The sequence below is a fragment of the Homarus americanus genome, unplaced genomic scaffold (genome assembly GCF_018991925.1).
Source record: "Homarus americanus isolate GMGI-L3 unplaced genomic scaffold, GMGI_Hamer_2.0 scaffold32583, whole genome shotgun sequence".
NCBI classification, from domain to species: Eukaryota; Metazoa; Arthropoda; class Malacostraca; order Decapoda; family Nephropidae; genus Homarus; species Homarus americanus.
In genome coordinates this window covers 26,566,473-26,582,774 of record NW_024713129.1, presented here as the reverse complement: position 1 = coordinate 26,582,774, position 16,302 = coordinate 26,566,473, and the positions used below count along the sequence as shown (strand labels likewise).

General features: G+C 41.5%; 1 protein-coding gene across 3 annotated transcripts in view; it reads left to right on the top strand.

Moving 5' to 3' along the window:
• The window catches only part of LOC121869745, a 54,913-nt gene that overhangs the window by 19,848 nt on the left and 18,763 nt on the right, over positions 1-16,302 (top strand). For 2 of the 3 annotated variants that reach the window (XM_042371312.1, XM_042371321.1), the window contains exons 3-6: positions 3,305-3,397; positions 7,361-8,957; positions 13,957-14,126; positions 14,421-14,625. In XM_042371312.1, the coding sequence (XP_042227246.1) occupies positions 3,305-3,397; positions 7,361-8,957; positions 13,957-14,126; positions 14,421-14,625 (2,065 nt within the window). The remainder of the gene's footprint in view (positions 1-3,304; positions 3,398-7,360; positions 8,958-13,956; positions 14,127-14,420; positions 14,626-16,302) is intronic. The other variant, XM_042371326.1, reaches the window with a different exon arrangement.

Sequence of the window (16,302 nt, the reverse complement as noted above, 5' to 3'; positions counted from 1 at the left end):
GCTGAAAAGAATGTTAATACCCTGTAGATTACTTAAACATGAACGTCCGCTTGTGAAGCCATGTTGGGAATCATTGATCAACTTATGTTTCTCCATGTGATTTCGAATAGTTTGAAATTATTGCTTCCAGTAATTTGCCTTCAATTAATGTTAAGCTGATTGGACGGTAGTTAGAGGGTAGTGATCTATCTCCCTTCTTGAAAATCGGTATTACATTCGCTTTCCTCCAGGATTCTGATACTACACCAGTTGCTAAGGACATATTAAAAATTTTTGCTAAGGGCATACTAAGCTCTTCCTTACATTTCTTTAATACTCTGGCAAATATCTCATCGGGACCAGTGACATATTAGGCCTTAGCTTGTATATTTGCTTACTACTATCTCGCTTAATCTATTCCTCACTATCTCTGTATGTAGTCAGTGCTTCGGGTATAACGTTAACATTTTCTGTGGTGAAAACTGCTGAAAAATATTTATTCAGTTTATTGCTCATTTCTCCGTCGTTATCAGTTAGTTCGCCGGTATCTGACTGTATTGGTCCAATATTTTCTCGTGTTTTAGTTTGATACAATTGAAAGAATCCCTTGGGGTTTGACTTCGCCTCCCTTGCTACCTTCAGTTCATTATTCTTCTTTACTTTTCTTATCTCGATCTTAACCCTTCTGGCCAATACCTTATAATAATCTTGGAGGTAAACTTCACTACGATTTAATCTCCTACCTATAGCCTTCCTTTGTCCAGTAATATTATTTAAATAATTGTTTATCCATTTAGGGTCATTGTTGTCTGATCTGAGTTGTCTGTATGGTATGTTCTGCCTTTGTGCCTTTAGTATCTCATTATTTAAATTGTTGTGGAACTCGTCAACCTCAGATCTCGTGATCAGATCATCCTCAACCGTCATATTTTGTGAGGATATCGTTGTCGTGTCTCCAGGAAAAGTGAGCTCGCCCTCTGTGGGTACATTGTGTGAGGTCACCTCACGTGAGGTCATGTAATCCATTCCCAAACGTGATACCCCTTCTGTCAGCTGCCTTTTCAACCTATCAATGTTTGCCCTTCTGAAATCTGGAACTTTAATGGAATTTTCCCTGCGTCTGCCATTAAATTCTAATTGAAATCTTATTTCTTTGTGATAGCTGTTGGCAAGTTCGTTCCCTACCTCAACATTACTAAAGAGGTTTTCTCTGTTTGACAGAACTAAATCGAGTATATTATTACCCCGGGTGGGTTCGGTTATATGTTGACTTAGGAAACAGCCTTGAACTGTTTCAAGAAAATCTGTAAGATCGAGCCAATCTATTTGGCTAAAGTTAAAGTCGCCTACTATACAGACTTTGTTATATCTAGAAGCCCTGTGCATTTCATACCAAATAAGTCGTTCATTAACTATATCAAGATTAGGAGGTCTATATATTACTCCTGTGATTATTTTTTCTCTTTTATCGATTAATTCTATCCAAATTGTTTCTGTTTTCAGTTCAGTTTTTATTTTCTTATTTATTTCACACTTCAGATTATCCCTGACATAGATTGCTACTCTGCTTCCTTTCCTAATCTGCCTATCGGCATGGAATAATTTGTAACCTGCAATTTGGTATTCGACAGGTAACTCACGTGAGTCTAAGTTTATCCATGTTTCGGTGAATGCTATTATATCGATTTTTTCGGTACCTACTAACGCCCTGATTTCATCCATTTTGTTTCTCATACTTCTACTGTTTGCATAGTAGACATTTAAGTTAGTCGTGTTTCAAGTCCTCTCTTTGTCGCGTTTAGGTTTTAACTCCCTGCCTTATTTAGTTTTGTCATCATTCCTAGCACTCGTTCCCTGTAACCTTTCACTTTGTTTACCTGCTTCCACTGCAGTCTCCTCCACCCCCGTCCTCATATGTTCTCCTAGCAGTTTAAAGACTTCGACATCTTTTGAACTACCCTCTCGAGAGAGCCAGCCAGGTTTGCCACCCCAACCCCAGACAGATGCACCCCATCCCTAGCATAAAGGTCCCTTCTGCCGTAAAAGTTGTCCCAGTTGTCAATGAATGGGACTGATATTGACTTGCAATATCTGTCAAGACGGCCGTTGACACCAGCTGCCCTTGACAACCATTCATTGCCAACTCATTATGCTAACCATTATTCATAATCATTAATTTACCGGGAAATGAAAAAAAAATTATTACATTACCATCTAAAATCTATGTATCTTGTTAGGAAGTTTTCATTCAATCTAGAATTTTATGGCAATTTGTTTGTTAATTGTGGTCAACTAATTCACTTTATTTTATTAAACCTTTACACTCATGTGATAATTAAACAAATGCAACAGCTTTCTTGTACTAATTTAATACAAACTAATAAAATAACTTTCTTTGTGCTATTTGAATTTAAAAGCAATGCATTACCTGGACTGAGACATAAATACATTATCTTCAGTATTTCACAAGACTTCGGTTAGTCATGAAATATGAGCATATTGCACAATCGCCAGTCAAGATTTACTCGACCTCCATTGCTGAGAGAGAGAGAGAGAGAGAGAGAGAGAGGGAAAATGTCCCGTATGAGGATCACTGAGGTTGGGGGAAGGAGGAAAGTGAATGAGTGAAGGAATGAGGGAAAGGGAAGGGAGGGGATGGGTCTTCGGATAAGGATTCGTGCTGAACCCCTTCATGATAATTCCATGCAATCGGAATCTGTTTATTTTAAGCTGTTACCAGTCCCCAATTTCATCTCTGTTCGTATTTCCTTATTTTCACCGTGAATAATATACCCAATTTAAAGTGTAATCCGATTTCAAAACTTATTTAAAAAATATTTCAGTGATTTATAATTTTAAAGAGTTACTGTTTAAATGAGGACTACAAAATGGGTGTAGTCACGGAGTAGGGGTGACTTGATTCCGGGAACTTGGAGCTGGAAGGTTCGCTGTCCACTAGTGTTGTATTGGCCTCTGTCTGCCCAGAGGAACTGGGAACCTGGATGTTAATCGATTTGTGGATGTGTTCCGGGATAATGGTGAGCCAATACAGTTGGTGAGCTGTCCTGTATTCTTGGATTATTCCTCTACACTACAGTAGGTCATACAGATCGTGAACACTTGTGATTGTTGTGTAGGCGACAGTTTCTCTCTTGAAACCAAGTCACACCTAGGTGGCCCTAGGGTTGGCCATTCTCGAACACGAGTAGCAACCATTATACATTACTAAAGAATAGCTTGCTGACTATTGGTATTTTATATTTATGTGCAACGTTCGATGCATTTGTTTACCTGCATATGCATTTAACAGGTTCCTCCCTTACAGGTTGTGGTGGGGTCGACCACGCTCCAGGGGTCATGTACGATCGACCTGTCTCATTGGCTGCTGCCTCCTGACCTTCCTTCTCCTCCTTAACAGGCGAGTCTTATTCCTTCTCCTTAATAGCTAAACCTCAAATATTAACTCTAAAACAATTATGAGGTTTTTGTTGGTTTAACGTGGTTTGTGAAAAATAGAGAGTCAGAGACAGCTGCAGTTGCCACCAGGTGTGACGATCAGCAAGTGTTGTCGGTCTCCCTGAAGCAACTGTGGTATTGTACAGCTGACGCGATCCCAGTATCATCGGTCCCACCATGATCAAAATTGTACGGTAGACGTGTGCGTGTGTTTATAATAATAATAATAATAATAATAATAATAATAATAATAATAATAATAATAATAATAATAATAATAATAAATCATTCTTTTTGATCACATGAAAAATATTAACCATTAACCATTAATATGACAACAGGAACGGCCTTCCCAGGACGCATATTAAAACCTAACCTAACCTATTCTCTCTCTCTCTCTCTCACACACAAACACAAACGTACACTCCTACAAAAATACATACACATCCCCTTTACACACTCACATACACACACACCCCAACACACATACACACATATTACTACTACTTCTACTACTTTGCTGTCACTCAGAATCGGCAGTATGACGATCATCCAGCTATGATAGCGGGGACGAAAATGAGCTATTAAGGATTTCACCTTCGTTGGTGACCCCCGAGGTGACTCAGAAAAGCCGATACGGGACTGGCAGCATCGTTCACAGATGTTGCACGGTGGAGGGGCCACACCAGTGCAGGAGGACGGCGGCAACGTCTTTCCGGTTGGCGCTTGTCTGCCCTGGTATGCTGTCAGGCTTAACTCGAAAGTATTGACACTCGCGTGGTGCTCCTCCAAAACGTTATGGTGTGAGTAATCGTCTCCCAGGTGAGGGGTCGATTTGGCGCTTTTTCAGGTTTGTCTTAAGACTATCCTTATACCTTTTCACTTGCCCGCCAGCATTAAGTTTACTATTCGTTGGGTTATTGTAAAGAAGCTGCTTGGCAGTCTACTTTTCTTAATCGGGTAAATACAGTTGTTCATAGATACGGTAGCTTGCTGATGAATTTGAAGCCAGTAGACACTGTAAACACAGTCACTAGTTAATTCATTGTCTACTATGATGAGATGTGTTTGATTGTTGACATGTACTTATGCCTCCAATAAGCTGACACTATGTTCAGGCTTTCAAATTCATTGAGGGCGCGTGCATGTATGTTATCACTGATCTTCAACACTTAATGTTAAACCTCTGGAGGCTTGCTACCGCCGTTTGGGGGCAACGTGAATGAGAGCTGGTTTGATGAGCCGATAATTAATCAGTGTCGCAGTGGGTCTTGCTTGGGCGCATGGCACGGATGAGGACATCTCGGCGATCTTTCTCTGCGACAATGGTGTAGTTAATGAGATGCCAGTGTTCGACTGGTGCTGCCACAAACCGTTGAATTCATCGGCCTGCCCCAAACAAAGTATTGGTGATAGTGGAAGCTGTGTGCGCGGCACCCTTTGCTGAGGAGGAATAGTAGGTCGTTAACATAATTGCTCAGTCCATTTCCTCCCTACGGTTCCCTGCCAAATGTCGCGCATCTCTGCCAATCCTGGCATTGGAAGCCGCCAAGGAGCACAACCCTTTATTCTCTGGGGGTAAAGGTTCGTGATTCGTCGAGGCGTCGGCGTAAAAATGCCTCCCTTGATATCATCCTCTGCATCCAGTGTTGTGTGCACTGGATGAAAATGGCATGACTTGGAGTGATCTAGCGGGACTCGGATCGTCATGAGGTGCTCTTTTTGATCCCAAGAGGCACTTCTACTTAGTCTGCAGGGATGCGTTGGCAGATGGCAAACCCAACTCCAGTAGTCGTGGTTTCTCCGCAGCAGGCTTATCCCTTTCCAGTAGAAGAAGGTATAGCCTGTTCTGTGAGTTCACCCTCGTCTGGGAGTTGGGACTCACCAAAGACTAAAGGTTACTGTGTCGATGCAATGTCATCCAGCTCTTTTGCCACAAGGAGGTTCTTCTTTGAGGACGCTCATTTGTGCCAGTATCCAGGAAGGGTCCTGACATTCCATGCATGAATTCATAAGAGGTTGTCTAATTTGTTTTTGCTTTGGATCTGTGATCAAATTTGATTGTGCTCCTTGACTGCATAAGAATGACCTTTGCTGGGTGCGGTTGCCCAGTCAGGTTGTTTTTTTTAGACAGGCTATGTTTTGCATTTTATCTAGCCCCTCTCCATGAGGTGAGCCCTAATGGCTCCTGGAAAAGGTCTGCCCAGTCGCACAGACAGTGGTTCGGATTGCACTGCTTCTAGGATCCCAGTGCATAAACGACTATCATATCTATGCCTTCCATGTGCAGAGTTGTTAATAGAGACTCCCGGCAGTCATATCTGCTCGCCCCTGTCGCCACTCGTCTTTTCAGTTACAGGACTTTTTGGGGTTTATGGGTTCTGATGATGATGGTAAAAGTATGATGAAATGAATGATGGCTATGCTGATTTATACGGTGAGGCAGGAATGGTGGGTTCAACCACACATCTGTTTTCTCCTTTACTGATCTAGTGGTGCAGGTAGCTCGCAATAACTGGGAAAAGCTGGGTACGGACTGTTGATAGTTTACCTTGCTGGGATTCGCCTTGTAGCTTATCCATTTTTTCATTTCTTAATCCACCGAGTAGTCGTTGGGTTCCCATGTTGGCTGTACCCTTTCCGCCTATTCCGCCATTGGGCCCCATTGGAGATTTGCAACTATATCAACCTGATGCGGAGTTCCACCGGGGTTTAACTAGATCTCGATTGTTGAATTCTTGAACTCCTTGGGTACTTGCTATATGTTGGGGAATAGTGAAGAATAGTCCGAGAAGACCGGACAACTCTGCCAGCCGTAGGCTAATCATTACCCCTGACTACGATCCGCAAATCGATTTCAACTTCCAGGTTCCCCAATTACTGCTGGGTAAACAGAGGCAATATACAAGAAACTTGCCCATAGTTTCACCTCTAGGATCGAACCTGGGTCCCTGCTTGGGAGGCTAGCAAACATATATACACCCTATACACACATACACCTTACACATATACCTCTACATAAAAAACCCCACACAAAAACCACATTCCCCCATACACAAACATGCACATCTCATTGGTTGTTAATACACCTTAACATACACATACACTCTACACAAATACAAATCTTCTAATATTAAACATACACACTTCTACACATTGTATTACATATATACTCTCTCTATACACACACACATAACAAAGCATAATTGGCACTGACACAAACACCCACTTCAATAAAAACTGGAGAATTTTACCGAAATAAACTTCTACTCTTCCAACGACCAATTCAACAACAGAAAAAAAAAATAAACCCAGAAGCCTTTTGAACGAATACCAGCAGGCTACACATGTGATGGCATTGTTTCCAAATATTTTAATAGCATGGTAAAACCTCGAGAGAATTGCTTTAAAACGATTGCAGGGGAGAACGAGGCCTTTGAGTGACACATTTAACTTTACGTCAAATTGTTCTGTACACCATCCAATTATGGTCAATTCATGTTTGCACATTTAAAGCGTCATCCATTTATTATCGTCTTCCTAATTTATTACTCTGTGTTTTTATTATAAGTCAAACAATAATATCACCAAAGGAACCAAATATAAACAAACACAAACACATACGTCCCATTTTCTTGTTCCCTGGATGCGAATATAAATTACTCTGGATTGGAAAAAAGATCAAGGGTGGGAGATTGGCTGGAAGAAACTGATGAAAAATATTTCCTAGATAAACCTGAATAAAATTTTACGTCTACCATAGAGTCAATTAGGAAGTGTTGGAATAACTATATGGAACCAAAAGCCTTTGTTTCTCTGGAAGAACATGGCACTAGAGGGAAAAGCTTATGGTCGGCCATTTCAGAGTGAAGATGTATCATCTAACCTCCGTGTATTTTCTCAAGACAATACCTTCTCTCTCCAGTGTCTTAGTTGTTGACAGAGCGCTGACGCCCGATGGACCAACCAACAACTCAGATGGTCAGGCCTCCTCGCTACCAGCACCAGACAACCATTCATCACGACCACTACTACTGGCACCTCTACCATCCTTTTTCGATGCACAAAACAGTACAAACAATTCGAAAAAAGCAAAGTTCAATAGCCTCAACTCCCTAGAGAAAAAAGACGTGATCATGATTGATTTCAAGGGGAAGAAGTTTGCTCCATTGACAACTATGGTTGGTAAGAATGAACCGGCCTTTGGATTCGTCAACAAGAATTTCACACCAAAGAAGAGCATCTCAGACGTAGTTCAAGGGTTCGTGAAAGGTGAGAAAACGGTGAACCCCGGCATGTTGCTGGGCGCTGTGGCTGCTTTTAAGTCCCGGCATTCATCTGGCAACACTGAGGGTAATGGTGGTGGGTCTCCTCAAACACGAAAAGACGGTAATCAAGGACTCCCAGATTCACAAGTTTTTCTAAAGCCAGAATATGCAGTTGGTAACGAAACAGAAACAGGTCCCGACAATGTCACTGGCAACAACACCTCTTTACAACAACAAGCAGAGGCTGATGAATTACGAGAAAGAAAAGATAATCCTGTAAACAAGAAGACCCCGTCAAGGCCACCCAAGAAGCGTCCACTAGAACGAGGAGGTTTTGACCCAGGTAATGTCAGAGGCGCGGTAGAGGCTGTAGCATCAATCTTGGGCCAAGATTCAGCAGGAAAGCTGTCGGGTCAGAGTGTGGTCAGTTCTCTCATGTCCAATATAGCTTCTCCTCTGATAGCCGGAGCTTTATCAAACAACAATAACAAGGTGGATCGTTATACCGAGGCTTCGAAGTCTAGCCCCCTCCAGTCCCTCTTCAGTGAGTTTGGCCCGGCGCTTCTATCTGGAATAGTTCAACAGGGACTCGGCGGAGGAAATTCTAACCCAAGACACTTGACTGATCATGAAAAATCTAGTCCTCTTCAGTCATTTATCTCTCAGATGGGGCCTTCCCTCCTGGCAGGAGCAGTGCAACAAGGTCTCAGTGTTATGAAAGGTGACCAGAGTGGTGCAGGTGAGGGAGCAGTGAAGTCCAGCCCTGTAAAGTCTGTTTTAAGGGGATTGGGATCAGCTCTAATTGCAGGTGTGGCACAAGATGGTATAGGCGTTAAGGATTCACATAACTCTAATCCTGTACAGTCAATCCTAAGTGGACTGGTTCCAGCCCTGGTAGCTGGAGCACTTTCACATGGATTAGGCAACGACAAGACGAGCTCCAATGGTTCTCCAGCGGCTACTAAATCTAGCCCCATGAAATTTCTAGTTAATGGGCTTGGACCGGCGATTCTCTCAGGGCTGATGAAGCAGGGGTTGGGGGGAGCAACTCACAGCCACAGCTCAGGTTCAGTTAGAGGAAAGACCCGCCAGGTCGACGTAGTGCCCGTGGCCGCGGCAGAGAAGAAAGCACATAGTAGCAGGACGCTCCAGGTGGTGAAGAATGAGGGCGAGGTACAGGCAGATGTTGACCCCCCGAGTAACAACACCCGACAAGACACCACAGAGAGCGACAACAACAACGACATCAACAAGGTAAGACAACTTGACTGTGAGTGTGACTGTGTTTTATTATAGGGCTGGGTGATCTTGTTAAACTTGTGCATATTATTATTGTTATCACATCATGAAAATTTTATTAATTTTGATAAAATCTATCTATCTATCATAAAAAAATAAGAATGGAAGAAACTGCAGCGGGCCTATTGGCCTATACTGGGCAGTCCCGTTTACACCCAACCCCTATTGCTCATATATCCATCCAACTTATGTTTGAAGCTATCCAGCGTATTCGAGTTAATGATGATGTTTGGTAACTTGTTCCACTCATCCACTATTCTATTTCCAAACCAACGTTTACCTATCTCGCGCCTAAATCTAAATTTGTCTAATTTAAAACCATTGTTATGAGTTCGCTCCTGGTTGGATAGTTGAGTACCTTTGTTGTTTCACCTTTGCTTAGCCCTGACTTCCATTTATGCACCTCGATCATATCGCCCCTCACTCTACGTCTCTTGAGGGAGTGAAATTAAGATACCTTAACCTGTCTCTGTACCCAAGGTTCCTAGTGCCCGGGTTTAGTCTTGTGATTCCCCTCTGAATTCTTTCTAGGATCATAAAATAGCACAGACAGAATATACATAACAGACATTAGAAGAGTTCTTTTTTTCTGAATTCTTATGGCTGAGGAATTAAGAACTATACCAAGCCATACGCACGACCTTGGTGTCACCTACGCAAAAATACTCATATATTAAAAGTTCTAATTTACCGTGGTGAGTGTCAGTCTGATTGCGTCAACATGTATCCAATATTTTAACAAAAGACAAAATATCCGTATTGTAAAACAGGTATTCCTTTAATTCAAGAATTATTGTACTGGATTAATTATTTTTCTTAGATATTTACCTTTTAAGTTTTTACCTGAACGCCGACAAAAATCTTGCTGTGAGAAGAACGTGCCCCTAAGTGCTCGTGTTAGTGACCAGAGCAAATGGCCGCCGTGGATCGTTTGTGTTGTTGTGGAGGAAGAGGGACGGAGTGTGAGGAACCTGGCTACTTTGTTAAGTCAGCTGGAGCAGTTGAAGGAGAGAGATGGACGTGTTAAAGGGGGAGAACAAAGCCCTCAGGACTGAACTCCTTCACGTAGGTGTCTTGCCTAGCAGGACACCTGCGAAGGAGGAACAGGCGTGGAGAGTGGTTCCTTCCAAGGGGACTAGGATCAGACTCAGGAAAGCTGACCAGGGTGTGGAGTGCAGTAACCCCTACCAAGTGTTGGAGGAAGCTGGCGAGGAGGAGAAGAGGCAGGACGAGGAAGAGAAGAGCAGGGCGATGTGGTGCCAGGAGAGAAAAGGGCAGTAGTTCAGACCCTGCCCAGTGATAAGGTCGTGGTAGTTGGGGGCAGCCAGGTGAGGTTCTTAGATAGGACTTTTTGTGCAGGAGATAGGAAACGTAGGACTAGGGTGTGTTTTCCTGGGGCTGGGATAGGGCATGTAGCTCAGAGGATAGATAGGGTTTTGTCAGGGGAGGGTACCAATCCAGTAGTGTGTCTTAGTGTCGGAGGTAACGACATAGGAAAAGTTAGGAGTGAGGAACTTTTCAAGAGGTATAGGGAGGAGCTGGGGAAGGTTAGAGATAGGGGAGGGATCCCGATAGTATGTGGTGTCTTGCCTAGAAGGGGAGTGGTCATGGATAGTTATCCAGGGCAATTGCTATAAATTGCCGACTGGAAAAACATTGTGCAAGCAATGGTTGGGCATTCATTGATAACTGGCAACCATTCTATGACAACGACTACCTGCACAGTCGTGACGGAGTACACTTGTCTCGAGCGGGGGTAAAGACGTTGTCTGCATCCCTGGAGCCTGAAATTGTCGCTCCAAAGGGGGGGTTTCGCCAGTAGAGAGAGGTCGGGGTAAATGGGAGTCGAAAAACAAGCAGGTCCTGGGGAGTAAAAGTGGTTACTCAGGACAAGGGGTAAAACAGGACCAGGGAAGGGTAGGTTTAAATGTATGCTATACAAACAGTAGGAGCGTTAGAAAGAAAATAGACTTGCTGAGAGCGGTTGTATTTACCGAGAAAATAGACGTCATAGCAATTATGGGAGTGATTTACAAGCCCCCAAGTCTTGGGAAAGAAGCAGCTCAGCCCATATGGCAGGAAATGAGTAGGGCAGCAAAATATAACAACCTGTGCATTATGGGGGATTCCAACTTCGGAAATATTGACTGGGACAACATTATAGGTGACTATGAATCTGAAGACTTCCTAGACACAGTACAGGACAATTTTTTGAAACAACTAATTACAGAACCTACTAGAGGTAACAATAAATTAGACCTAGTATTAACAAATAAAGAAAATATTGTCAAAGATATCACAGTAGGAGAAGAACTAGGGAACAGTGATCACAGAGAAATCAGGTTTACCCTAAATTGGGAACGAAAATCAATGACAATATGGTCAGAGTCCCAAACTTTCGATTGGCGGATTATCAGGGGTTAAGAAGGTACCTAGGTGAGGTCGCCTGGGAACAGGCAGGTCAGTCCCCAGTAGGAACGGGTGAGGTCACAGATGACAAAACAATTGATCATGACTATAATATATGCACTCGTATACTACGTAAAGCACAAGAACAAAATATACCATACAGAAAAATTAGGTCAAATATGAATGAACCAAGGTGGATGACCAGAAAACTTAACCTGACATAGGAATAAAGAAAGGAATTTATAAGGAACTTATAGGAATTTAGCAAAGCATTGACAGAGTACCGCATCAGAGGCTTCTGAGAAAAATTAAGGCTCATGGTATCGAGGGGAAAGTTTTAATTGGATAAAATCATGGCTCACCGATAGAACGCAGAGGGTCAGCGTAGAAGGTGTTAGATCTGAGTGGGGCCGTGTAACCAGTGAGGTTCCTCAGGGGTCAGTACTAGGCCCACTCTTGTTCATAATCTACATAAACGATCTAGATACTGGGATCAGCAGTGACATAAGCAAGTTTGCGGATGACACTAAAATAGGGTGGCAGATTAATTCAGGGCAGGATGCAAATGCATTACAGGAGGATCTAAATAAACTGCAGAGGTGGTCTGAAAAATGGCAAATGAAATTCAACACCAGCAAGTGCAGCGTACTTAATATTGGAAGAACAAATACTGATTATGTATACAGCCTTGACAACATCAACCTAGAGAAGTCGACTTGTGAAAGAGACCTAGGGGTACTTGTAAGCCCGGACCTACGGCCTAGAAAACAGTGCGTTAATGTTCGAAATAAGGCAAACAGAGTATTGGGTTTTATATCTAGAAGTGTAAGTAACAAGAGTGCAGAGGTCTTATTACAACTATATCTTGTGCTAGTTAGGCCGCACCTCGATTATGCGGTTCAGTTCTGGTGCCCCTATTATAGAATGGACATAAATTCACTAGAGTCGGTGCAGCGAAGAATGACAAAAATGATTCCGAAACTTAGAAACCTTCCATATCAGGATAGGTTAAAGAAACTTAACTTGCATTCCCTAGAAAGACGAAGAGTGCGGGGATATGATAGAAGTATTTAAGTGGGTGAAAGGAATCAATAAAGGGGATATAGATAAAGTTCTTATAATATCCGAGCAGGATAGGACTCGGAGCAACGGATTCAAGTTGGATAAGTTTAGGTTTAGGAGGGAGATACGAAAAAACTGGTTCACAAATAGGGTGGTGGACGAGTGGAACAAGCTTAGCAACTTTGTAGTAAGTGCTGGAATGCTGGAAAGTTTCAAAAGGAGGCTAGATAGATTCATGGATGATAGAGAGTGGTAGTAACTCTCGACAGGAGCTGCCATGCACAGGCCAACCAGCCTATTGCAGACTCCTTATTTTTTTATGTTCTTATAAGAAGTTAAAGGGAGGGGAGGAGCAACCCACTTAAATACTTCTATCATATCTCCCCGCACTCTTCGTCTTTCTAGGGAATGCAAGTTAAGTTTCTTTAACCTATCCTGATATGGGAGGTTTCTAAGTCCCGGAATCATTTTCGTCATACTTCGCTGCACCGACTCCAGTGAATTCATATCCATTCTATAATAAGGGTACCAGAAATGAACCGCATAATCGAGGTGCGGCCTGACTAGTGCAAGATATAGTTGCAATAAAATTTCTGCACTCTTATTACTTACACTTCTAGATATAAAACCCAATACTCTGTTTGCCTTATTTCGAACATTAACGCATTGTTTTCTAGACCCTAGGTCCGGGCTTACAAGTACCCCTAGGTCTCTTTCACAAGTCGACTTCTCTAGGTTGATGTTGTTAAGGCTGTATACATTGACACTATTTGTTCTTCCAATATTAAGTACGCTGCACTTGCTGGTGTTGAATTTCATTTGCCATTTTTCAGACCACCGCTGCAGTTTATTTAGATCCTCCTGTAATGCATTTCCATCCTGCCCTTAATTAATCTGCCGCCCTATTTTGGTGTCATCCGCAAACTTGTTTATGTCACTGCTGATCCCAGTATCTAGACGATATAGATAAAGTTCTTATAATATCCGAGCAGGATAGGACTCGTAGCAATGGATTTAAGTTGGATAAGTTTAGGTTTAGGAGGGAGATAGGAAGGAACTGGTTCAAAAATAGGGTGGTGGGCGAGTGGAACAAGCTTAGCAACTTTGCAGTAAGTGCTGGAACGCTGGAGAATTTTAAAAGGAGGCTAGATAGATTCATGGATGATAGAGAGTGGTACTAACTCTCGACAGGAGCTGCCATGCACAGGCCAACCGGCCTATTACAGACTTCTTATTTTCTTATGTTCTTGTGTTCTTATGTAATGAAAAGGAAAGGTTGACAAGAGAGTAAGAAGGTGTGGGATTCCTAATAAAGAAAATATAACAGAGTAAGATTACAACAAAGACGAAGATGTAGGAAAAATTAGTGTCGAATTACCTATAGCATAAATAAATAAGACAAGCCTGAATAGGATAAACAGATAGTTTGGTATAACTGAGCGGAAGTAAGCAGAGCCGAGTAACAGACACTTGTGGCTGACAGCAGGTTGACGAGAATCAAGGAGGGTTGGTACGTCTCGTGGCCCGGGCAGTGGTAGGGAACCTAATGCCGGAGGAGCTGACAGTCCCTGCACCCAACTCTACCCACGGGGCCTGGGACATGATGGTTAACCTGGCCTTCGGTAATCCCAAGGACGGGAAGGGGAGGAAAAGGTAAGAGGCTTTTCCTTGGAGGAGACTTAGAGGTAAGGTTACAGTCATTAGTCGTTGTTATTGTTTTCATGTATTTTTGTTCACTATTTTGTATTCATTGGTAATCTAGTGTTAATAGTATGATTGTAGATTATATTAGTTTGCTTTTGCTAGCAATAGCTCGGGCTAGTTAATTTTTTAATCACCATTATTTGAAAGTTAATGTCTTGTTAGCAACTTTTTGGCGCTTATCAAATATTGGCACCATCGCTTTAGTGTTGGCTCTGTATACACTAACACAATTCCTCGTGCCAGCCAGTTTTGGGAGTGGCTGAGAGACTACGGAGGAGAGGCAGGCGGTACTAACCTAACACACAGATGGATCACGGAGGCCCTGAACCACAGCCCACAGAGAGTCTCCCATCTCAGCGAGTTGACCAGACTGTACAAACTTTTAGAGGGTCAACAGTCAATTTGTACCAACGTGAAATCCATCGGTGGTGTGTTTAACTGGAAGACTGTGAGTTATACAGATTTAAAGAGCTTTGTTGGTAAATCACAGAAGTATGTAAAGTAAATAGGTGTTTGTAGTTGTTTTATTGGTTATGACAGGTTATTTAAGACGCTTGCGTACATAATTATAACACTCATGAACACATACGTACACCAATACACACACACACGCACGCACACACATAAACACACTCAAACGCTTCACCAAATATCTCCTTCCCCCGCTCTCCATACATATACTCCTCATTCTGGAAACTAGAAGGTGAGTATTGTTCTACCTGGAAGTTTATTTACGTAAAAGATTTGAAATAAAAGTTTTCTAATTGGAATAATTTTTACAGAAAACATTTTACCAACATTCACTTTCGAAGGATCATGATAAATATCGAAGGGAAAGACAGTCTCTAGAAAATAATTAATTATTTTAAGTATATCGTGAAATTTTATAGTCAATGAACTCAAATAAGCAGTTAGGTTGAGAAGTTATAATTTTTTTAAACCTTTTCAGGTGTAGTTTAACAAGTTGCATTATTTTATTTGAGGTTTTAAAATGTGCTAAATTTTTAATAATATTTATGTACAGTACATAGAAGAATTTCTTGCAAGTTATTTTGATGTTTGATTAATGTGTTACTAGATTGTACTTTTGATTTAAAAAACCTAAGGTAATCTTGATGTTTTGGAATAACACTAATTGTGTGTATATATATATATATATATATATATATATATATATATATATATATATATATATATATATATATATATATATATATATATATATATATATATATATGATAACCCTGAGAAAAGAAGAAACACAGAAGTTCCCAAGCGCTTTCGTGTAATTCACATCTTCAGGGGTGAGTACAGACTAGAGAGAGAAATACAAATCAAGGTGTATATATACAGAGGAGGGTGAGACCAGGTCCACAATGGTCAGGTATAAGTGGAGCCAATGAGCATATAAATTACTGTATGAATAGCATGGTACACTAAATACATAGATATGCTGGTTCTGGAAAACTGAGCCTGATACAGCTATACGAATGTCATAATTGAGTTCAGCACATACAATTACACTAGAATCAGACTGTTTTGATCCAGAACCATGAGAATTTTTTTTTATGTTGACCAGTGTTATTGTTCCTTAAGAACATAAGAACATAAGAATGGAGGAAACTGCAGCGGGACTATTGGCCCATACTGGGCAGTCCCATTTACAAACATCCCCCATTGCTCATATATCCATTCGAATCCAGGTAAAAAAGTCACAGGTAAAAAAGTAACAGGAAAAAAAGTCACAGGAAAAAAAGAAAAGTTAACAATCGAATTCTCACATTTTTTAAGGTTAATATGTCAACCTAACCTAACCTAGCCTTTATTACCGGCCACCATCAATTAATTGTGACTTTTTTTCCTAGCCAAAATTGTGACTTTTTTTCTGTGACTTTTTTTCCTGTGACTTTATTACCGGCCACCATCCATCCAACCTATGTTTGAAGCTATCCGGCGTATTCGAGTTAATGTTGATATTTGCTAATTTGTTCCACTACTTTATTTCCAAATCAATGTTTACCTATTTTGCGCCAAAATCTAAATTTGTCTTATTTAAACCCATTGTTACGAGTTCGCACCTGGTTGGATAGTTTGAGTACCATTGTAATGTCCCCTTTGTTCTGGC